Source organism: Platalea leucorodia (assembly GCF_965183815.1).
Source record: "Platalea leucorodia genome assembly, chromosome: Z".
NCBI lineage: Eukaryota > Metazoa > Chordata > Aves > Pelecaniformes > Threskiornithidae > Platalea > Platalea leucorodia.
Genome location: NC_138858.1, coordinates 28,986,609 through 29,010,799, shown reverse-complemented (window position 1 = coordinate 29,010,799; position 24,191 = coordinate 28,986,609). Strand labels below are relative to the sequence as shown.

Below are 24,191 nucleotides of genomic sequence, written 5' to 3'. Positions count from 1 at the left end.
GCATCAGTTCAGATAGTCTCCTTATGTGTAAATCAGTTCCTTGACCTGCAGTTTGTAAGTGCTTTTTATTTTTAGATGCAAAACTAACTAATAAAGAAGAATTTATCAAATTTACTTACCATATTATTATACTTATTGTATTATCAAACTACTACTGAAGTTGTAGTTTTATTTTGATGAGTATATACATCTTTCATTTATATTCCAATTGTAACTCTTAATATAGAAAGGGGAACAGTGACCTCCTGGCATGGGATCCACTCTTCAGCAGTTCTCTTGAATCTTCCTCTTCAGCTTCCTTGGCATCCTCATCCTCCTCAGGTAAAATATTTGATAGTAGAAAATATTTTCTCCGTATACTTCAGGATGTTCTGGTTTTGCTTTTTTAGTTATTGCAAGGTGATGTGCTTCGACTGTTGAAGGGAAAGAATTTTGTAAAGCAGTATACTATCTCGTAAGTAATACCCAACTGAGGGTGCAGTATATCAGGCTTTCAAGCTAGGGAGCAAGGGGGAAGAGGGAACACTAGAAACGTTAGAAAAATTCTATCTTGCTTCTGCCTTTTTTTTTTTTAATCACCTTCTCTCACTTTCCAAAAAAAAATGATCACCATCTAGAATATAATCCTATTTTTTCAGCTGGTAGGGCTGGGAGATTAAATGGAGGTTGTCGCAGCAACTGTGAGACAAACTGAGCTTGCGCTGTGAATAGGGGTGGGTTTCTTCTTTCCAGGAAAGTCCGTTGAGCTATGTAGTACAAAGGGACCGCGGGGCTTTGCTGTGAGGAACTTGCTTCCTGTAGGAAACCATGATTCTGTTAGATGTGCAGGCGTAATCCAAAGGGAGCCAGATAAAAATGGCAGGACTGAGACTAGAATTAAGGGGGATTTCCTGGCACCGTCTGAGCGCAGGGGCATTGGAAGAAAAAGGGTGGGCTGAGGAGTATGGGACGGGGAGGGCAGATGTTGCATGGGAATTTTGGGGTGCAGGGTTCTGGGGGATATTAGTGTGGGCAGGACACTGGCAGGCTTTTCTGAAACCTGGTCTTTGGGGGGGAAAAATATCACAAAAATAGTCAATATTGATTGTTACATTCAAAAGGCAGTGAAGGAGAGGGAGGCAAAATAGCATATGAGTGGGTATGTGTGTTGAAGAGGCTGAGAGCAGGAGATGCTGAGAAACTAGTTCAAAAAAAGGAAGGAGAGGCCAAAACAAAAACAGGTATTATGGCTATGTTAGGACCTGCTTACTAGAAGTACTTATTTAAATTATTTGTTATTTATGTTGCTTATCTCGGGGGATTTAAAGCAAAATCTACTAACAGTAGCAGATACACTGTTTCCATAGTTCTTGTCAGTCTGCCTAATGCATATCTATTTTCCAATCCCTGCTGTCTTAATGTAGAGACTGTTCTCCCACATGCCTGAGAAAGGAAGCATTCCCTGTTTCTTTTAACTAGGTATTCATATTCCAAAAATTATAATAGGCCTCACTTCTTTGTTCACAGTCTTGGCTTTCTAGCTGTTTTCCTCTGTGCTTGATAATACAGATTGAAGAACAGTAAGAAAGAGTACATGTATCAGTAGAGGAATTCTGCACAACTAGTGTTAATTCTTCTTGGCCTTAGTAATGTCCTTTCAGCAGCAACCGACATTGCTATGTAACCCCTTTGGGGTTTAAGTGGAACTTGTTCTTTCACTACAAATTTGTGTTCCTTAAAAGTTACAGTTTTCAACAAAACTAGCTTACGGCAGTCATTAGATTGTCTCTTCCTCACTGAGGTAACCAGTCAAGATTATTGGCTAGTGGATCCAAATTTGTAACGTATTTAAGCATAAATTATATATAGATATATATTACTGGAATATGCTGAAAAGAAGTGGTGCTTTCTCAAAATGATGTTTTGCAGGCTTTGGTCTGGTGCTGGAGTCTGTAGAGGAAGGCAGAGGATACTTAATTTGTTGTGCTCGTGGTTGTTACTGTATCCAGTTTTTTTATTGGTAGCCTGGATGGGAAGTCAAAGCAATTAGGAAATGTTCATACAGTACCTCCTGGCAGCAGAACTGTGGAGAAAGTAGTCTCTGGCTGATGAGTAGTGACAAGCAATTGGGATCCATAACGTTCTCTGTAGCCATATCTGGAGGGCAGTCATCCACCTGGGCCCTCATACCCAAAAGAGGCTTAGGCACAGAGCCCTATGTTTCGTTGAAATTGGCAGAATATAGTGTCCTGCATGCATAAGTCGCTTTTAGATATAAGACATCTGTGCCTTGGCAAACTTTATCTGCTAAATAATTATTTAAAGGATTGTTGTTCTAGGAGTTAACTAAGATATTTACACTTGTGAAATGATCCGTGAAGTTAAGTAGCAAGTGAGTGTTCTAAAGTATAACAAATTACTAATACACTTGGGAAAAAAAATACTGGATCGATGTAGGTCATATTGTTATTTAAATCAAGTTCTGATGCTCAGTAACGTGCAGCTTAGTTCTAAAGACTTTAAAAAATACACAACTTTGACCTGATTATATTTTCCTTGAAATTAGTGTTTTATCTTCAACTTGAAGGTTAATATAAGTAAGCTGATGCCTAAAGCTTTTGAGAATCTCAGTCCAAAACTTAAATTACATAAATTAGTTGTTTTGTATACAGCATATCTGCATATCATGATGTAGCATGTCCCACAGATTACTTTTTTCTTTTTACTGTTAAAACATTTCTTTAGATATTGTTTCATAACTCTGTGTTAATCATTGAACACTTAAACTACCATGGTATTTGAGCAGACAGTGGTTTATGCAGCACAGAAGTAAACTTTGGTCATCCATGAATAATCCTGCTTTATTAGTAGTTTAAGCTAACTTTGTTATCTTGAACAAACACAATAGACATTTTTTAGCCATCTATTGATATTGTAAAAATGCTTCTTTTTATTTATCTTCCTCATTTTCATCCATGCGTATTTTTAAAATAGATTTAAACATTTCCACATTCCTTTTTGAATAGGATTTATAGTAGTATTTTAAAGCCTTTGAATGATAGTTAAAATACCTGTTAGAAAGAGAAAGCTGTGTTAAAACTCTGTTTATGTGGGCTTAGAGAATGTACTTGTTCAGGACAAAAGGACCACTGTAGAGAGGATACCTATACTTCTAATCTGGACTTTTAAACATGTTGCTCTCGTTTTTGATTCTGTATGTCACTGCGCTATTGCTCCTAGCTTTGCCAATCTGCAAGATGTTGAGAATTGACTAACCTTGCATTTTCTGCTTCTATTGTTATCTACTGCAACAAGCAACAGCCAAGTGCAGGGAATATTTGTGGAAAACTCCTGTTTTGCAGCAGCCTGAAGACTATGGGATGAGACAGGAAATAAGCTGGGGTAGATGATGCCTCATACATATAGTTACTCACTAGATCAGATTGATACAGACAGAAGAATATCAAACAGGATCTCACGACTGCATTGTCCTCATTCATTCACAGGACAGCCATTTATGTTGGGCCTTCCCATTTCAAATGTTATGGGTAAGAGGACAAAAATGTTTGGAAGGAACAGGATAGGATAAGTTTGATTAAATAACTTGGAAAGAAATTAAAAGGAGAAAGTTATCGAGAGGAAACAAAAATGGAGTAGGACACAAGAAGGAAAAGACAAAAATGAGAGGAAGTTAAACCACAACAGGAAGAAAGTTAGAGGAATAAGGAAAGTCATGAGAAGTAGGGCCTTAAGTAGAGAGGAACACAACAGATTACTTTTTTGGCTTACTTAAAAAATGGAAAGTGGCCTGATTGGCAGTATGAATGAAGTACATGTGATATGTGGCTGGGTTTTTTTATTTTATTTGTAATTGGTGGGATTTTTAGCCGAGTAGCGCAGTTATTTTTCATGCTGGCTAGTAATCCTCTTGCAGTGGATATTGAATACTTTTTTGAATATTGAAATTTTTGTCTTTTCAGTGTTGGTCCTAGTTTCAATTCTTCCCTTTTCCTTCAGCTACACTAAAAGAGCACAATAGGAGCTCCTCCTCATCTACCACTGATTTGCCTGGGTGTAGAGTATCTCAGTCTTTGCTTGGACACCAGACAGATTCTGGGTCTACAAGCCCATCCTCACCAGACTTTACCATTAGCACTTCGTGCAAATCTGGTGTTACAGCAGCGCCATCAGGGAGTACCAGTACTTTATCCTGTGTTTCACGGTCTCAGAGTCAGTGGATTTCCTTTGCTGATGAACTTCTTACAATTAGACCCACAAGCGCAGACAAGAAGGAGCCCCAGAGATTGCATTTTAAAACTGAAAATGCCTGCCTTGCCTCTTCTGCTTTGCTTGGGAATTCTTCCAACAGCTGTACTTCTGAGGATCAAAGTGACCTTTTCAATAATACTGTATGCCATGAACAATTATTCATTGAAGAAACTGGCACTGCTGCTGAAATTTCTTCCACATCATCTTCAGCACTACTGGACTATAGTTCAGTGTCTTCTTGTGCTCATACAAATAAGGGTATGGCAAGCATGCATTGTGTACTGCTCTTTGCTAATAACTGACTCCAAAAAGCAAGCTTTGGACTCATTTTTCTTTTTGTTATTATCGCTCATCTGATGTTAAAATTAACTCATCTTCTTACTTAGAATGTACTAAACTCCGTGTTAGCATCCACTTCCTTAAAAATCAGGACAATGAAGTAAACATTCAGCTTGAAATAAGAAGAAAAACTCAAATTCTTCAATTAAAGGCACTGCTTTCTTTTAACTATGCAGAGTTTTGCTTTTCTAGAAATAGGAATGTAATTTCGTGGGATGTCAGACAGCGGTGAGATCTCAAAGATTAAGTGATTGAATTTGCAAAAACAATTCCATTCCTAAATGGCTTTGTATAGATACTTTCAGATTAAATAAAGTTAGATAAATTGGATTTAAAACTGTTCCTTCTTAACACCCAGTATTTTGAAGCGTGGATGATGTCACAGTAATGCTACATAATAAGAGAGCAAAGGAAAAGTGCATTTGGGCGAGTGTGCCATGACTCACTGAATACCTGTGGGTACTGCAGCAGACTACTCAGTATTTAGCATGCACTGTTGTCTTGGGGCATAATAAGAATTCTAAAGGAATGACTGATATTTTAGAAGCTAATTTATCTGGGGACATTTGAGTTTGCAACTCTTAAGGTGGATGTGGTCAGTATTAGCCGAATTTCCTTCTCCCCAAGTCAGTGATGAAACTCCCGGACTTAAACAACAGTAGAGTTATGCTGAATGCCTGAGAAAACGCCATACTTAAAAGTTGCATTTTAAATAATATTAACTGATTTGATTAAAGAACCATCATCCAGAATAATTTGAGGCAGATAATAGGATGTGCTGCAACAACATAGTCATATATTAGGATTTCAGTCTATTTTGAAGTTAATTTTGGATCTGGCATACTCATTGGATGGCATCTAACATTTATTTTGAAATACAGTTCTATTCATTCTATTCAGAAAAGTGACTCTGTAAAAGTGGCATCTTTGTACTGCTGCCACCATCTGTTAATTGTTTCTGTTACGTTTAGAAGAACATGGGGGAAGTATTTTTTTTAACTGCTGTTTACTTCTGATAGCTTGGCTAAGAGACAATAAGGAGTTAGTGTGTTCTTACAATCAACAGAGTAATTTGTCTGTTAAACTGGTGTATACTTATTGATGTCAATGGGATTCCAGTGGGCAAAATTTGGTGTAAACAGAGTTATGCCATTGTCAGCCAGGACCAAATATGAATTTCCACTGAATTTTCCATTTGTGGTGAGACATGAAAGACTGTCCTATATTCTGAATCCATATAGATTATACACAGAAGGAAACTCAGGTAAAAATATCTTTTTACATACAAACCTCCAGGAATAGTTGGTATAAAATCATTTGAGAGCAATGAGAAAGCCCATGATGCCATTTTTAGAGTCACTTTTCAGGGTATCACATGGTATCACATGGCCCTATTTTAAAAGCATTTATGATTAGTGGTAAATCTTACCAAAATGGAGCTTGTAAAACAGGAATTTTTAGTAGAAATGTAACTTCCAGTTATTCAAGTACGTATTTATGTTCAGTGTGACCTTTCTAATATTTATTTCCTTAAATTTCCTTTCTTTCAGCAAGGCCCACGACTCCTCTTTCTGTAGGCACCATTGTACCCCCTCCAAGGCCTGCTTCAAGACCAAAGCTGTCTACTGGGAAACTTGGTGGGATTAATGAAATAGTATGTATTGATTGGTTTGGTTTTTGGTTTTTTTTAATCCTCCATTGTAACTTGATTTCAGATATACTGTTCATTTACGTTGTTACAGTGGAGTTACTTTCCAGCCAATGTTCAAGGAATCACATAAGCAGATTTTCATGATTGCCAGATAGGCATGGAAGTTGTTCATGGTAACTGTATTACTATAACAAAATAATTCTTAACAGAACTATGACGGTCCAAAACATAATTTTTGCATTGGCTGAATCTTCTTAATTGAACAGATCAATAAGTTGATAATGAAAGGTTAGCATGAGATTGAAGTTTTCAAAATGTGAACTACTAGCGAAGTTATTAACAAAGCTCCATTGATTTAGGGATATCACCAAAGCTTCGGGGAACGAATGGTATTAAGTAGATCTTTATCAGTCATGTGTTGACACAAGTAGCCCTGCTGTGACTTCTCTCTGCCCTTGGTGCTGGTTGGCGGAGAAGGCAGGTGGCAGACTGCAGCAGCTGCCCATCGGGATAGCAAGAGGTTGCACGCTGCCTGCATCTCTGCTCACTGCCTGCGGTGCAGGTCCACCTGCCGATAAGGAATGTGGCAAAGAATGCCAATACCCAGACAGCATATCAGACCAAGCCATGATAATCTCCTCTGTGAATATTAGGATTCTTTTGGTTTCATTTGACTTACTGACTTGGAAAAATGTTACCGTGATAATAGCCTCTTACTGTCTTTCAAAGTAGCAAGATATTTTCACCATATTCTTGTTACAGACAAAATTCTGGTCTTACGCTTTCACAAAACTGAAACATTTTTAAACTGTTTTGCATTTCTGTAAGGTCAGAATAAGGTCAGAATAGGGTTCATTTTGAGATTCTTTTCTCATTCCAATATAAAATTGTAGTAATTGCTCTTAGGTCAAGAAATCTGTTCTTCATGTCATCATAAATAAAGAGAAGAATTTTAACTGGAACTGTTCTGCTATAAAGTATGATTCTGCACAAACCTACATTCATTTTATACTGTTGTTTTAGAAATTGGCTATTATCTGCATACAAGTGGAAGACTGTCAATTGTCTTCGTTATATATCAACTCCTTTTCAAATCCCATAGTCCGTATAAAAGCCACATACCCAGCAACAAGTGTGATAGAACAGAAATAAAATTAAAACAAAACAAAACAAAGCAAAACAGTTACCCAGCCAAAACAGATGCTTTAGGTATTCCAGTACAGTTTAGATAGGTTAATCCCAAAATGATCATTAGTTAGTTTAATACCTTAACAGTTAAGTGAATCATAAAACCACCCAGAGATTTAGGATAGAAGGGACTTTTGAAGATCTCTAGGCCAACCTCCTGCTCAAAGAAGGGCCAGCTTCGAGACTGCATCAGGTTGCTCAGGGGTATGCTGAGCTTTGCAAATCTCCAGAGAGGGGGAATCTTACAATCTCTTTGGGCAGCCTGTCCCAGGGTTTAACCACGAGGTTACAAGAAGGAATTTCTTCCCTAAATTCAGCTGAAATTTCCTTTGCTGTAGCTCTTGCATCTCTGAGAATAGCCTGACTCTGCCTTCTTTGTACCCACTTTTAGCTAGTAAAAGACTGCTAGTTGATCCGTCCTTAGGCTTCTGTTCTCCAGGCTGAACAAACCCAGGTCCTTCAGCCTGTCCCTCTCTCTCAGGTACTCCAGTCCCAACTATTTTAGTTGCCCTCTGCTGGACTCATTTCCAGTTTGTTAGTAGCTCTCCTTTAGCTCTGTAAATCCACATTTGCTGTATACATAGACAGGGCTGTAGGCTTAGGTTCTACTACTGTGTTATAGCACAATTACTGACAGGCTGCTACATAATCAAATATATTAGACTTAACTACCCAGGCAAAAAATAATAATGATAATCTATGAAATAACGGAATTGATTCCAATGGAAAATATGGGTTTTCTGTTTTACCCTAAAAACTAGGGTAGATAAAGCATTAAAGGAACTATGCTGAGAAACACTACAAAATTGATTGGGGCATGAAATGAAGCACTCTTCTATGTACAGTCTTTTTCTCATCTCTTTAAAACCACTTTGTGTAATACTCTTGTAATCTCTTTTGTCCAGCCTAGGCCATTCAGCCCTCCTTTGACCTCTAACTCGAGTCCACCTCCTGCAGCTCCCTTGGCACGTGCGGAGAGCATTTCCTCAATATCCTCTTCTGCTTCTCTCAGTGCAGCAAACACACCTACAGTTGGTAAGCTAAATTAACCACTTTAACTTATTTTAAAAATAGCAGAATTCTGCCACTAGGTTCCACCTGTTAGGAAAACCATTTGTTGGAGTTAGTTGTTCCATATGTGAGTCCAGTCTAGGTGCTTCAGGCATCCTTTGCAATACCTGCTTCTAAATGACACTGAGAGACAGGACAGTGGATTTAATTGGATTAGACCATAGATCCAATTATGGCATGTTCTTTAAAGAAATATTTTTCAAAATTAATATTCCATGAATTTTTATTTGGTATGCTTGTATATCCATTCATCAAGCACAGCATGTTGTTACGTATTTGTTCAGAAGATGGTATTGTATAGGTGCAGAAATATTTTGGGGTACTGGTAAATTTGAATGAATATAAATGTTCACAAAATTGAGTTCTTTTATGTTCTTTTTATTTTGTTTGTTATCCTGTAGTTGCACTTTCCAAAAAAAATGAAACTAATGCATCTTTTTCTTCAAGTTAGTGAAGTATGTAAGTTAAACAGAGGTGTTTGGTAAAAGCAAAACAAACAACAAAAAAGATGAAGATGAAAGCCAATTAGGCTTCATGTATTGGCACTGATTTCAGAAGATTTCTCATGTTTTTAAAGGAAAGTCCTTCAATTTTTATATTTGGTTATAACAAATGAAAAGGATACTTATTAGGAGGGAGTTAGGGGGGGTTGGTTTGTTGTTTTGTTTTTTTTTTTTTTTTAAAGACATTTTAACTTGTTTCTTTAGCAGAATTGAAGTATTTCATTCCTGAACACCATTACCACTTCAGTCCCAAGTTAAATCAGATTCTTGAATTAACACTTAGTTATCTGTGAATGTTACTAACGCCAAGGATTCCTCACCCAGGCTCAGCAGCTCAGGAGAGCATCTGCACTTCTAGTGGGAGTTCTGTGCTGAAAGCAGTGCAGCTGTTTCCACCCTGTGCAGGACCAAAGCTAGTAAGGTCTGCCCAGCCTTAGCTGCTACAGTTCAGTGTCCACCAGTTTCCTAAATGCTGAGAAGCATCACAGAAAGATAACTGATATTTTGGTTGCCAAAGTCCATCCAGGCTCACATCCTCAGGCCTCAGCCCTGGTGCCAAGGAACCAAAAGTTGGTGGCAGCAGCATCCATAGCCCCAGCTCTGAGTGTGTGTGTTGTGGGAGACAGTGACAGAGTGAAGTCATGAGGTGAGGGAGGAGGTAAGGAGGTGTGTGCTGACGCTGAGGTTTGACATGGTTATTAACCTGGCCTAGCAAAAATAAACAAGGCCAGTTCCATCTGCACTGACTGTATGAATTAAATAGTCCTGGAGAGGTGGGTAGGACAGTGCAGACAGCTGAGTGACTTTGGGGCATGAGGATATACTGTGCACTACTGTCTGTATTCTTCTGACTTTTGCACAATCCAGCGTTTCCCCTACCCTATTTGTTCTGTGTAATGGAGGGTTGACTCTAATTATCTTTTCCCAAACAAACTTTAAGGCATGCATAATTGAATGGTTCTTTTATGCTTTAGCCTTATTTTAATTTGCAAAGTATTTTTATATATACTGATTTTTTTAACATCTGTTTTTGCTTGAAATATTTTGTTTTCTTGCAATGTTTTGTTTCATTTAAATGTAATAGAGGATGATCTTTTGATTGGAAATCTTCCTACAATTGAAAAGCTTTGTGAGACACCATCAGGTATTGTACTCAAAGCAGATTTACATGTTAACTAATCATCCTAATACACTGCACCTAATAAAATTGTGTTTCTTTTGAAACAAGTTTCTCCAGCTATTTCTGGTATCTGGCAGATAGAAGTAGTTTGAAAGCTCAACAACTTAACAAGTTATATGTTGCTGAAATCACCAAAACTTGATATAACTGCTTTTATATAACGTAATCTTCTGTCTATCCCCCCCGTTGCTCCAGACAAGCTGAAACTTGGTCTTGCTTCTTTGGTTTGTCATTACTACTTTCTTTCAAGTAAAGTGAATACATTTTTACTTCGACAATCCTTATTCTCATAAGACAAGTAGGTAAAAATGTTTCTGTATTTACATAAATACAAATCTTTGAAGATACACATAATAAAGGTAATCTTTTTTTAAAATAAAATTTATTTTCATGACAGCTGTTTAGCCAATATTAAAACTGTCTGAATCTTTGTTCCTAAGCTGAACTAAACCATTTGATCAGGTTTGTTTATTTGCCCTTTTTATGACCAATTATGCAGTCTTTTATTCTGCAGTTTGGCAACCTCCTTGAGTGTGTCAATGCAACTGTTTGCACGGCTGCGTCACTAGCTCTGGTATCAGCACAGCTCAGGGGCTGTTAATAGCAGTCGGGGCTGAAGCAGGTGGCAGGGCATCAAAGCCAGCTTTGCTGTCACTGCCGAAGGTGCTCACACTGGAGCCTCGAGCTGAGCTGCAGCCTGAGACACGGCGAGGCCGCCACGGCGCGGCTCTGTGACATCCCGTCTCTCTGAGAGCTCGCAGCAGGCGTGGAAGGCCCTGAAGCTGGATGTCGCTGCATTGCGTTGTATTTTCAGCAGCAAGGCAACAAAGCAATGACTTCCAGAGTTAGGTTAAGCAGTTATGTTTGTTCCAATTTGTTGGTTTTTAGTAGAACACACAGAGTTTTATGAATCAAAGGGTGACGAACAGTGGGGGCAGAGCAAATAAGAGAGAAGCTACCTCATTTGTAGTCCCTCAAATACATCTCAGAGAAATGTATATACATACATATATTTGCTTCAGTCTTCAAAAAAAAAAAAAAAGTAAAAATAGTGTTATTATTCCTAATAAATTTCACTCTTCCGTCAAGAAATCAGTATTTGTCTTTTACTGATAGGAATATCATGTATATATTTGCATTCCTCTGCATGATTTTCAAATATCAATATAAAAATATACACATTTTGAGTAAAAGATTTAAAAATAATTTATACATCTGTAAACAGTCTGGCATAATTAATACAGGGTAATCACCTCCTACCTGCTCTGCAATTTTTTTCTTCTTCCTTAGTAAATTAGGGAAAAAAGACAGTAAAACACCCCGGCAACCATAGTGCCACATCCATTGAATGCATATTTTGGCTTTGGTGGAGATTACTTCTGGAGTTCAGTATTTGACCAAACACAATTTCTGATTGTTGTTAAGTCATTATTTTATTGTACATCTGTTTTTTTGAAATCATGATTTCTGGATTCCTGAGACTATTGAGAATCACAGCTTTTATTGGTAGTTTCCAGGGAGAGAAAGAAAACTTTGGAAACATGACCCATGTATTGTCTGAAAGAATAAATGCAAACAACCTACTGTTCATAATGAAAAAATAAATAAATAGGTGTTTTGTAGCCAGCACCATAATATTTCATTCATCTAAGAATTTTTGGTTTTGAACACTTGTGAGTAGAGTATCACTTTCGATCTAAGGAGGCCTGAATGTTGCACTAAGATTTTTCTTCATGGTGCTGAGAAGTATTCTGAACATTTTACTACCTTAGGCAAGAAATCATGATGGGAGAGTGAGGTATGAGGTAGCAGAATTAGGCCAACTCCTGTCTTTTACTCTCTTGTTGCTACTACTTCTTTCACTTACCTCTGAATTCATCTTCTGTGAAGGACAAGGTTCCAGCTTCCTTTTTGCTTCTGAAAGAGCTCAGAAGGCACAGCCACTGTTTTAGAGTAAATAGGATTAGTTTGCCATGATCAATATTATATGGAAGCATTTTGTTTCTATTTTATGGTATGAAAGAAAAATTGCTCATTTTGCTCATGAAACGAGAAAGACTGTGCCTCCTTTGTGATACATAATATTATGTGATACAGGCCATTTCAGCAGTGGTACAAAAAATTGGTAAGGTGCTCTCCACTACACTGCTGCACTAATAAAAAGATGGAACTTCCAGTATTGTCTTTTATTTTCAGTACACATAGAAAATTGGTGAAAGGTAAAATCCCATGACAACCAGTTTCATCAATTGTACACATACATTTGTTGAGTTGATTTTTATAGCTATGCATTGGAACTGTGTTGTGTTGGCACAGGCATCTGTGAAGGCTTCTCCAACAATTTCTGCTTGAGAATTGTAATCTTTGTTGGCTGAAATCGTTAAAAGAATGTTCAACAATACACTTATGTGGGGTAATATTAATGTATTTGCATTTAAGTTCATGCACACTGTAAGAGAATTCCTTGCATTTCCATGACCATTTTATCACACATTTTTCCATACAATAAGCATACAGTAGGGATTTTTTTAAAGTATTGTAGTCAATGTCTAATTTCCTTTGGATCTGTCGACTTCACTTTCATCAGTAGCCATTTTAATGCCATGTTCCTCTGTCTCATATGTATTTCCTTATGTCTGTCCATTTACATAATGTCATACTGAGAGTCCTGTTTTCTCAGGCTGCTAAGCAGTGTTTTGATGGTGCGATTGTACTGTACTATGTTCATATCTTTCTACACACTTTTCAAGTAATACTTCAGATGCTACTGTGACCTTGACGGTGATAACCTCTTGTGAAAATTACAGATGTAGTCAACCATTCTGAAATCTATTGCTAAGCTTTTTGAAAATTAAACCTATACACTGTATGTATTCTAGGTGTTTCACGTGGTCCCAGCCCTGTCAGCCTTGGAAACCAGGACACCTTGCCTGTTGCAGTAGCCCTTACTGAATCTGTTAACGCCTACTTTAAAGGAGCAGATCCCACAAAGTTAGTTAAATAGTGAATTGTTTTGAATGTAATAAGTTAAAATAAGAAAACGCACTGGTTTTACTCTTAATATTTTAGGGGAAAATGTATATACATTAGAAGGGGGATTCAAAGGGGTTTTTTTCCCTGGTATAAGTGACAACAGTGGCTTATTGCTCTGTATTGGCCTACATTCTGCTAGGAGTTCATATATCCCTGCTTTACAAAAATGTGTTCAATGAGAACGCTGAAAACAAGAAGGGTTTTTATCATAGTCAGGTAGGTGCTATATGTAAATTTGGGCAGCTAAAAGCACCTCATTCCCTCTGTCACATCCGTTGCTATGCTACTTAGGCCTTGCCTAAGCATAGTTGTGCCATGTTTTCAAAGCCTGAAAAATATCCACCAAGACTACTGTATGCTTAACCAGCTAAGCTTTTTTCTTTACTTATTTCATCTGACTTCCAAGTTGAAAGGGATAGTACATTGTCACAGTGCCACATTACCCTCATTTGAAATTGATTTTCTGTTTTTAATTCAGTTCATCAGACTGTGAAAGTACAGTGATTTCTTTAAAATTAGTATTAAAACTAGGCAGTTAACGAGTTGCAATGAAACTGATGTTCTCATTCTCTTCTAGGTGTATTGTGAAGATTACTGGTGATATGACAGTATCATTCCCAAGTGGGATTATTAAAGTCTTCACCAGCAACCCATCTCCAGCTGTGCTCTGCTTCAGGGTAAAAAACACAAGCAAACTAGAGCAGATTCTTCCAAATGCACAACTTGTATACAGGTATGGTATTTTTTTTTAATATAATAGTAAACTACATGATTTGTAAAAATGTGAGTTGTTGTATATGTAAATCAGAATTCTCTACAGTCTTGTTGATTTGTTTATACATAATTTACTTTTCTGAGTTAATCTTGTTCAGGTCAGCACTCTCTACTACCACCATTAAAAATCTCAGTGATTACTGGACTTGAAATTTGTGCTGAATGTAACAGGAGCCATAAAAAAATAGTTTGTAAATGTAGCTGTGTTTTTACATGCATTTTATGAATAATTTCTTTATACAGTAGTAACAATAGTAAGATTAAATGATGAAACAGTAGCCTTAAATGGAAAACAAGTAGTAGGAGCTACACCTAATCTCATTTGTCACTTCCTAGTGTATTTTTAAGCTGTATCATTTCTACAGTAGATCAGATCCATTACATAACTGTATCTCTCAGGTGTGTAGCAGCATGCTTGGAAGGACTCTTAAGAAAAAAGGCTTCTGATTGTGTAGGATAATTGTTGAAATCGCAGCACTTGGAGATCTTTTAAAAAAAAAAACACAAGTGTAAAAGCTGTAAATATTTAGCAGAGATCAGTTTCAGCTGAGCAGTTTCTATTTCATCTTTTGGAGAAGTTATTTAAAAAAGTTAAATGCTTTTAGATGCTACATTTTTTAAATTACTGAAATAAAGAATCAAACCATATGCATCCATTCTTTTGTATTTAATTTCATTTTGATCATTTATACTTAATATAATGAAGGATTGATACAAAATTAAATTTAATTGTTTTTGACATGACTGTTTATAACTGAAATGTTAGCAGAGCTGTATCTGACAGAGTGAATTATACTGAAAAAGTATATTTTGCAAAAAAAGTGAAAATGTCTCATATTCTTGTCTGAGTGCTGTAACACTTCACCTCTAATTAGAAAGGATAAATATAAGGGATATGTACGAAGTTAAACTCGTATGGTAATAATTTGACTTTTCATCATACTCTGCAAAGGGTATAATTTGCATGGTGTTTACAGAGATTAAAGTTTTTAATGAGAGTGATATTTGTGGTGATATCAGAATTCCTGATTTGAATTGCACTTGATTGTGGAGCAGCAGAAAGATTTTGCTACTGGTTTCATTTATGTGAATTGTGGAAGGCCTCTGCAGTGATAAGTAAATGTTTATCTATATATTTTACTGAAAATGGAAATTTCATGAACCACAACAGTGTATTGAGAACGAAATTCTAAGTAAATTGGACAGATGGTACACAAGTCACTGTTGTCGGACATTCAACCCACTGCAGCAGTCATATGTCCTGTGTTCCAAGTGGTCATTGTCAGCTTTCACTCTGCAGGCACCTCCTTAGGATGGATGCAGTTCCTCACTGTAGCTGCAGACATTAAGTGATTTGAATTTTGGTTTTGAATCAGTTTTCTTAAAAGCTTCATCGTTATTCAAAAAACCATGATGCAACCAGAGCTGAAAATATTCTTCATCTGCAGAACGCCATGCTCCAGTAGCTCCCAAACAGGATTTTGCTTCTGCAGTCATGTGCGCTCTTACCTACATATAGAAGTGATATAATAAATTGTTACTAAGTTTGAATTGCGACTATAAGTATCTGAGAAACAATTGTTTATAATAGTTTGAAAATCACTTCTAATTGAAAATATTTTGAAAGCTTACAGTCTCTACAAATATATGAAAATACGGTAACACATACAGCACCAATCTTAATTCAGTGCGTTAGTGAAGCTATGTCATATCCAAAGCTAATTATGATTTTAGGATTTATTCCAAATTGGATAACATTCCTTTTCAAATACCACTTCCATCCCCACCTCCCACATCCTCACGACACCTAATTCATTAAAATTGAGTTTTATTAAATGTAAAATCCAAATTCAGCATTAACTCCATGTTGTGATGCAGATCATCAGTGGAGGAAAGTCACTGCTCCACAACCTGGAAGGAGAATTTTTACTACATACAACAAGCAGTTATTAGTCTTAATATTTAGGATGGTACAATTATGTGTTATAAAGCAATAAACAAATTCTTCCTTGAAATAGTGAAGAATGTGAAAGATCTAATCTTAAGTTTTAGACGTCCAAAATAATAAAACTCAGTGTTGTCTTCCAACTCCTACCTTTCTTTTTCTTTCTAGTGATCAGTCACAAAGTGACTCCAGTACTAAGGATTTTTGGATGAACATGCAAGCTATAACTGTCTACCTCAAGAAATTATCAGAGCAGAATCCATCTGCATCCTATTACAATGTGGATGTTTTAAAGTATCAGGTAAACACTTTTTTCCCCTTTGGATTTTTTTCAGGAACTCTGGCAGATTTGATATTGACACAGAAATTAAAAGAATTGTTCTTTGCCTGCTAGCATGCAGATGAACTGTCATCCCTCATCTAGGCCAGTTCTGGATGTGTCACTGTTCACAATGCATAGGCTCTGCCCAGCTTAGTGCATTTCTACTACGCTTCATGTCTTTCCCTTGGATTCATGACCTGTTTCACCTTGCTCACAGCCTGCTCACTCCAATTCATGTGTGCAAGCTTCAAACAGTGCTTCTTTAGTTATTTTTTAGCAAAGCCAAATATTCCTTGAATTTAGGGATTTTGGTGGGGGCCTGTATCAGTTTGTAGTTGTACTGTCTTTAATTTTGTGATTGCGTAAGTTTTGGATGTTTTGCTGATGAATTGTAATATATGGGAATGTATGACGTTCTCACCTCTCACAATATAAACTCAGTTTACAATCCTGTTTAACATCTTCATTAATGATCTGGATGGTGAGACATAGTGTACCCTCAGCAAGTTTGCTGATGACACCGAACTGGGAGGACCCTCTGGATATACCAGAGGGTCATTCTGCCCTCCAGAGGGACCTTGACAGGCTGGAGAAATGGGCTGACAGGAACCTCATGGAGTTCAACAAGGGGAAGTGCACCTGGGGAGAAACAACCTCATGCACTGATATATGCTGGGGGACACCATGCTGAACATGAGCCAACAATGTACCCTTGCTGCAAAGGCAGCAAATGGTCTCCTGGGCTGCATTAGGCAAAGTATTGCTAGTAGGTCAAGGGAGGTGATTCTTCCCCTCTACTCAGCACTGGTGAGGCCGCAGCTGCAGTACTGTGTCCAGTTCTGGGTTGTCCGTTGCAAGAGAGACATGGACATACTGGGGAGAGTCCAGTAAAGGGCCACAAAGATGATGAAGGGTTTGGAGCATCTCTCCCATGAGGAAAGGCTGAGAGAGCTGGGACTGTTCAGCCGGAGAAGGGAAGGCTCAGGGAGCATCTAACCAATGTATACAAATACCTGAAGGGAGGCTGTAAAGAGGATGGAGCCAGGCTCTTTCCAGTGGTGCCCAATGACAGGACCAGAGGCAATGGGCACAAACTGAAACACAGGAGGTTCTCTCCAAACATCAGCAAACACTTTTTTCCCATGAGGTTGACTGAGCAGTGGAGCAGGTCGCCCACAGGGATGGCGGACTCTCCATCCTTGGAGATATTCAAAAGCCACCTGCACATGGTCCTGGGCAGCTGGCCTGAGGTGGCCCTACTTGAGCACAGGAGTTGGACCAGGTGACCTCCAGAGGTCCCTTCTAGCCTCAACTATTCTATGAATCTATGAGAAGATGTTCTGGCTGTCAATGAAAATCTTCATGAAAATTCAAGACAGACTCACCTCAAAGGGAGAACAGGGATTTCCTAGGCCTGCATTAAAATGGTTGAACATCTGAGACAACTGTCTACATCAAAAAACAAAAGAATCTGTCAGTCCGGCTATTAATACCATTGTAGTTTCCACATCCTCCCAATATATCATAGAATCAATCATAGAATACCAGGTTAGAAGGGACCTCAGGGATCATCTGGTCCAACCTTTCTAGCACAGTCTAGACGAGATGGCCCAGCACCACGTCCAGCTGAGTCTTGAACGTGTTCAACATAGCAGAGTCAACCACTTCCCTGGGGAGATTATTCCAATGATTGACTGTTCTCATTGTGAAAAATGTACCTCTCGTGTCCCATCGGAATCTCCCTGGGAGTAACTTGTACCTGTTGCCCCTTGTCCTCACCATGTGACTCCTTGTAAAAAGGGAGTCTCCATCTTCTGTGTAGCTCCCCTTTAAGTACTGGTACATGGTGATGAGATCGCCTCTAAGCCTCCTTTTCTCAAGGCTGAACAAACCCAGCTCTCTCAGCCTATCCTCATACAGCAGGCTTCCCAGACCCTTGATCGTCTTGGTGGCCCTTCTCTGGACCCCCTCCAGCCTGTCCACATCTTTTTTGTATAACGGGGACCAGACCTGCACACAGTATTCCAGGTGTGGCCTGACAAGCGCCAAGTAGAGTGGGATAATGACTTCTTTATCTCTGCTGGTGATGCCCTTTTTGATGCAACCCAGCATCCTGTTGGCCTTCTGGGCCGCAGCAGCACACTGTTCACTCATGTTGAGCTTCCTGTCCACCAGGACCCCCAGGTCCCTTTCTACAGAGCTGCTCTCCAGCCAGGTGGATCCCAGTCTGAGCTGCACTCCTGGATTATGTTTTCCCAGGTGCAAGACCTCACACTTGTCTCTGTTAAACTTCATAAGGTTCTTGTTAGCCCACAGTGGACTAGAAAGCTGGAGCCTTTCCAGATCTTCCTGCAGGGTGGCTCTCCCTTCCAGAGTGTCTACTTCCCACTTGGTTTGGTGTCATCTGCAAACTTCATCAAGCTACACTTGATCCTGTTACCCAGATCATTTATGAAGATATTGAATAGCGTTGGGCCCAATATTGATCCCTGGGGGACCCCACTTGTGACGGGTTGCCAGTTTGAAAAAGAGCTATTTACCACCACCCTTTGGGTGCATCCCGCCACCCAATTCCTCACCCACATATGAACACATATAGTTTTAAACACATATAGTTTAAAATCTTGGCATACTGAATCTATGAAAAGCATGTTAGGTACATGGAATTCCTGCAAAAGATGGAAGGAGCAAAACATTTCTTTGGATTGCAGAAATGAGTACTGTGGAAGAATGAAATCTATTTAAGATCTTGACTGTTGGGGAAAAATGAGGCATTGGCATGCGGAAGCCCTGGCAGATAGAAAAGGTTCTGGGCTGCCAAGGAAAGGCAAGAGGGGACACCAGGACATAGAAGGTTCCTCAAGTAGACTAGGAAGGTGGTAGAGATGCAGCAGGGCAGTAGCACAAGCTCAGCTACAGAAGCAGCAGCATCCAGCCCTCCTGCAGCAGGAAGACAATGCTTTGAATAGGTAAGAACTGTTTTGCTGGCTGCCTGTCCCATAATGACAGGTATTGCACTCTGCTGCTGGCTGCTTGGGCAGCTGAATTGGTATGGCACACAACTGCTAAAGATGAAGTCATTTTGCTGCAAGCATACTCCTTGTGTGAGGCAGAAAGCAAGACTAAAACAAAACTATTTTGACTTATAAAAGCCAGAACAGGAAGAAGCCTCATGGGCCAGAGGGAGTTTAAACCTTTTATTTAATTATTTTAATTTAAAACTAAAAGAACAGAAATTACTTTAGGCTGCAACAGTCTTCAGAATTCTGCGATTAAGGACTCGGAGGTCAATTGTTCTCTTTATCTTTTGTCAGGATTTAGAGTTATATTCATTACCATCATTCCTTAATTCTGCCCAAAAGGGGAGTATTTTAATTAAGCTGCTTTCAATGGTTTATTCTTTTACAGGTATCTTCAAATGGCATCCAGTCCACTCCCTTGAATCTTGCAACTTACTGGAAATGTAATGCTAGCACTACTGATGTGAGAGTGGATTATAAGTACAATCCAGAGTCTATGAATGTGCCTAGTATGCTGTCTAATGTCCAGGTTGTGGTACCAGTAGATGGAGGAGTAACAAACATGCAATCACTTCCACCTGCAAAATGGTAATATTAATACTTTTTATTATTTCAGATTCATGTCAGTGTATTCATTAGTGTCATAGACAGTCTGAAAAATTTCACTGGAAGAAACAGCTAATTTTTTTTTGTCTTGATAAAATGCATAGTATCAGAAGTTTAGGACATTTTCTGGTGCGAATACTGTGTTCAGTTTTGGGCCCCTCACTCCAAGAAGGACATTGAGATGCTGGAACACATCCAGAGAAGGGCAGCGAAGTTGGTGAAGGGTCTAGAGCACAAGTCTTATGAGGAGCAGCTGAGGGAGCTGGGCTTGTTTAGTCTAGACAAGAGGAGGCTGAGGGGAGACCTTATTGCTCTCTACAACTACCTGAAAGGAGGTTGTAGCGAGGTGGGGATCAGTCTCTTCTTCCGAGTAACAAGCGATACGACGAGAGGAAATGGCCTCAAGCTGTGCCAGCAGAGGTTTAGGTTGGATACTAGGAAAACCTTTTTCACCGAAAGGGCAGTCAGGCACTGGAAGAGGCTGCCCAGGGAAGTGGTTGAGTCTCCATCCCTGGAGGTATTTAAAAGAGGTGCACACGTGGTGCTTAGGGACATGGTTTAGTGGTGGACTTGGCAGTGATAGGTTAACGGTTGGACTTGATGGTCTTAAGGGTCTTTTCCAACCTAAATGATTCTATGATTCTATGTGCAGCCAGTTCACATGAACTAAAATGGGGCAATATGCACCCATTCCAACTGTGTAATAATACAAGCCTTAATGAAATTTCCAACATTTGCTTTCTTTTGGCCAATAGACAGGATAGATATTTTTAATACAGTAATTTGAAAGCAAAATCTGTATGTGTGTGTGTGTGTATAAATATATCCATGTATATGGTTAATATAGAGACAGTAGAAGAAATGCAGTTCTTAAAAAGATTTCTTGATTGTTCTAGCTTAAAAATTAGCTTCTAATTGAAATGGTTTTAAAACAAACCTCAGTAACTGAGGAGCTCTTCACAAGCCAGGTAGTATTGTGTCTCACTTCAAGCATCATGCAGATTATTATCTGACTAGCAGCTAACTGCCACCACCTTCTAAGTCTGCACTTACAGTAGCACTTGAAAGGGAGACACAGATCACAGGTGATTATGCTTCCACAAGTTTGTGAAAACAGGCAGAGCAGTATATCCCTGGAGCAAAAGGTGAGCAGCATTCAACCACTGCACCTGTAGTTTGGCAGCACGTAGGTACTTGCCCAGCTGTAAAGTAATTCCTGGACTGTTTATTTCCAAGAGGGTCTTTTTAATGTGAAAAGGGAAAAAAATACCAAGTTGAAGGAAGTTAGGCCTTATTAACCTTGTTACTTATAAATCAGTTTACCTTATAAAGCAAGGTTCAGAAGATAAATAAACCTGACGTATTCATCAGGTAGGCTCTGATATTTCCGGAGGCCATACATTTAAATGTGTTAATTGGACAGAGTAGAAATACAGTATCATTTTAAATAGAAAAAATCCTGGCACAACTGAACCTTTCTCAACTTGGTGTTTCAAGGGAGCAATACTTCTAACCAAGTCACCTTAAGCTTATTCTGAGCAAGGGCAGGTTGAGTATCCTTCCTGACCAACATGACTAGAATGTCTGGTGAAGCCAGTCTCCTGGCACAGGCTTCTTCCACAAAGCCCTCTGTAATGAAGCCTGAGTGAGAGAGGGAACACCCCTCAGTACACCTAGTGTTAGCTAAGAAGACTCAAATCTTAGTGACAGTTTCATTACAGATTCATCAGATTAAGGGACTTGAGCCCAGATTCTCTCACCTAGGCAACTACCCAAGGCCAGAATTTTGAGCCTGGAAAGCTGACAAAAAAACAAACCAAAACAAAATGGTCATGTCCCAGGCGGCTCTAGTATTTGCGTTGTGCTACCTGTTTGGTCTAGTGGCTTAGGTGGTGGGTTTTCGTTTGGGGTTTTTTTTTAAATAAATATTTTATAACTTGACCTCTTGCAAGTAACCACAACCATCTGTGCTACTTGTGTAACCATTTCGCTCCTGCTACACCAATGCCAAAAGCAATTTCAAACCTATCAGCACTTCATGCTGCTCACAGCTTTAAGCTCTTGACTTTCCTTTGGTGAAACTGCTGCAAAGTGCTCCAGGAGTTAAAATGCCCCGTCAGCTTAGAGACTGGTGCTTGGTGCCCTTTTCTGCCCCTTTAGTGTCAGAAGTTAGCTTAAACCCTGTGTCACTTACACCAACTAGTTTTACTAGAATTGAAATGGAATAATTTCCAGGAGTCTCACATAGGGGAGAGCAATGAACATTGCTCCCCCTCATACCATCATCATGAAGCATGAAGACGTAGCTTTCAACCTGCTTCTTGGGCATTTGGCCTGTCCTTACCCTTTGAGACTACAGAGGGGTTTTAGCTGTGGAGCCACAGCCGGGGCGTAGGACAGTGTTAACTGTATAAAAAAGGTGGTGTGTACTTCTGAGCTCTGCTGCTCTGGGGCCATGCAGACACACCCTTCTCTTTTCCCATTTGCTTTGTATAGTTTTCCACAAACTTACCTTAAAATGATCAAGTGTTTTTATAAACCTCCGTTCAGAGATGTCTGTAACATACCAGTCTAAATCTAGGGAAATAATATGCTAGAACTGGTGCTTATAACTAACCTACCGTTCTCTTACAGGAATGCAGACCAGATGAAAGCATATTGGAAAATATCTAGTATTTCAGAGAAGTCTGAGAATGGAGGCAAGTTGCACTTTTTTGTTTTGTTTTGTACAGGAAAATTGTAACACTAAGAAGGTAACCATTTTGGCCACTACGCCCTCATGCCTATTAACACGTCTTCTCATGCTGTATCCTGTGTACCAGTTCACCTTCTCAATTAATTTCATCCTGAGAGATTCCATCAACAGTGAGATGTCAAAATATAAATTTATTAATTAGCTATAAAAGGAAAAATAGTGAAGCCCCCTGAAAGCAGTTCATAGCTCTAAAACAGAGTTTAGACTGGGTAGGAAATTATTACATCAATGATATTTGGAAATGAGCAGTTATTCAAAGGAAAATATGTGTAATATCTGTGTCTTTCCACACACTGGCAACTGAAATAAAGTAGAAAGAGGTAAGTGGAAGAATTGGGGGGAAGAAAAAAAAAAAAGATCCAAAAGTCCTGTGCTGAGATAGACTCAATAATAGGCGAGTCTTAACCAACATTTTGAGGATCTTTGTTTTGACAGTATACAACTTAGGAAAAAAATTAATCTATGCACATCTGCTCAGAGTGGTAATTTATATAGCATTTTGTAAGGTACCAATAGTTGTCCTCTGCCCAGCTGCCTTTCCCTGAGGTCCAGTTGATGTCACAGCCCTTGCAGCCTCTGCAGGTGCAATGTTTTTCTGAATCAGAAAAACAGGAGCCAAAGGAAGGTGTGTCATCCTCAAAGCCTCTGTGGAGAATTGAACTCGTGGTGTAAAGGAAAGGCATTTAGCCCTGTTAAGAATTTAGTGAAGGGCATTATGAAAGCACAGATTTGCTTGTAAATATGACTGGTTTCATACAGAAACCACAAGCCTGGAAAGGGAAAACCTCTTCTATTCCTCCAAAGGCTGCGAAGCTGTGGTCATCATTCAAACAAAACCAGAGAAATTTTTATCTGACAGAGGTTGTTGCTGTAGTTTGGTGTACATTGTCATTCACTGACCTCACAGTTCTTTGCCATCTGTCTGCCATTATGATTATGTAGGGATAGCCCTCTTTTTTCTTTTGCTCCTTTTCCGAACTGTGGAGCTTCTTTTAAAAGAAAAAATCATAGTAAAACACAAATGCAGCCAGATGAAGAGCTGCTGTACAACTGCAGAGCAGCATAAAATGGGCTGCCAGTGACGCAGATTGCATCTTGTGTATGTTCAGTAGACTTGCATATACCCACTGCTTCTGCTATATTCCCTTCTCTTCCCACCATCTTTCTTCCCCTTTTCTTTTGAGTATAAACACATAGTACTCACAACTCGGTGTTTAAGAGAAAGTAATACTATGTTGGTCTTACACTTACAGAAACAAAGGGAGAAGTTGCACAAACACTGTTAATATTAGGACAAATGTCTTGAAGTCTTCTTCATTCTGGTGTACAACGTGGTAAAATGTTTTGGGGTTTTTTTATGGTCCAACACATTGTGTGAGCTGTCAATTGCAGACAGAGATAAAACACAGAACAAACTTTCAAAACACTTGAATATATGAGTTTCCATACCTACAGTGGAAAGAAGTTCTAATTTACTCGAACTTTTGACAGACCTACTGAAGAAAGGAAGCAGACCTTAAGCCAAATTTATCAGGAATAAGCCATTGCATAGAACA

The 24,191-nt window shown here is 38.9% G+C and overlaps 1 protein-coding gene across 13 annotated transcripts in view; it reads left to right on the top strand.

The window, feature by feature from the left end:
• Positions 1 to 24,191, top strand: part of FCHO2 (FCH and mu domain containing endocytic adaptor 2) — a 96,846-nt gene that overhangs the window by 69,090 nt on the left and 3,565 nt on the right. For 6 of the 13 annotated variants that reach the window (XM_082336351.1, XM_082336353.1, XM_082336350.1 and 3 more), the window contains 9 exons: positions 227 to 321; positions 3,997 to 4,506; positions 6,138 to 6,241; positions 8,332 to 8,461; positions 13,060 to 13,171; positions 13,791 to 13,946; positions 16,101 to 16,233; positions 19,663 to 19,862; positions 22,515 to 22,579. In XM_082336351.1, the coding sequence (XP_082192477.1) occupies positions 227 to 321; positions 3,997 to 4,506; positions 6,138 to 6,241; positions 8,332 to 8,461; positions 13,060 to 13,171; positions 13,791 to 13,946; positions 16,101 to 16,233; positions 19,663 to 19,862; positions 22,515 to 22,579 (1,505 nt within the window). Of the gene's footprint in view, positions 1 to 226; positions 322 to 3,996; positions 4,507 to 6,137; positions 6,242 to 8,331; positions 8,462 to 9,517; positions 11,230 to 13,059; positions 13,172 to 13,790; positions 13,947 to 16,100; positions 16,234 to 19,662; positions 19,863 to 22,514; positions 22,580 to 24,191 lie in introns of those variants that run through there. The other 7 variants (XM_082336348.1, XM_082336355.1, XM_082336354.1 and 4 more) reach the window with 5 other exon arrangements.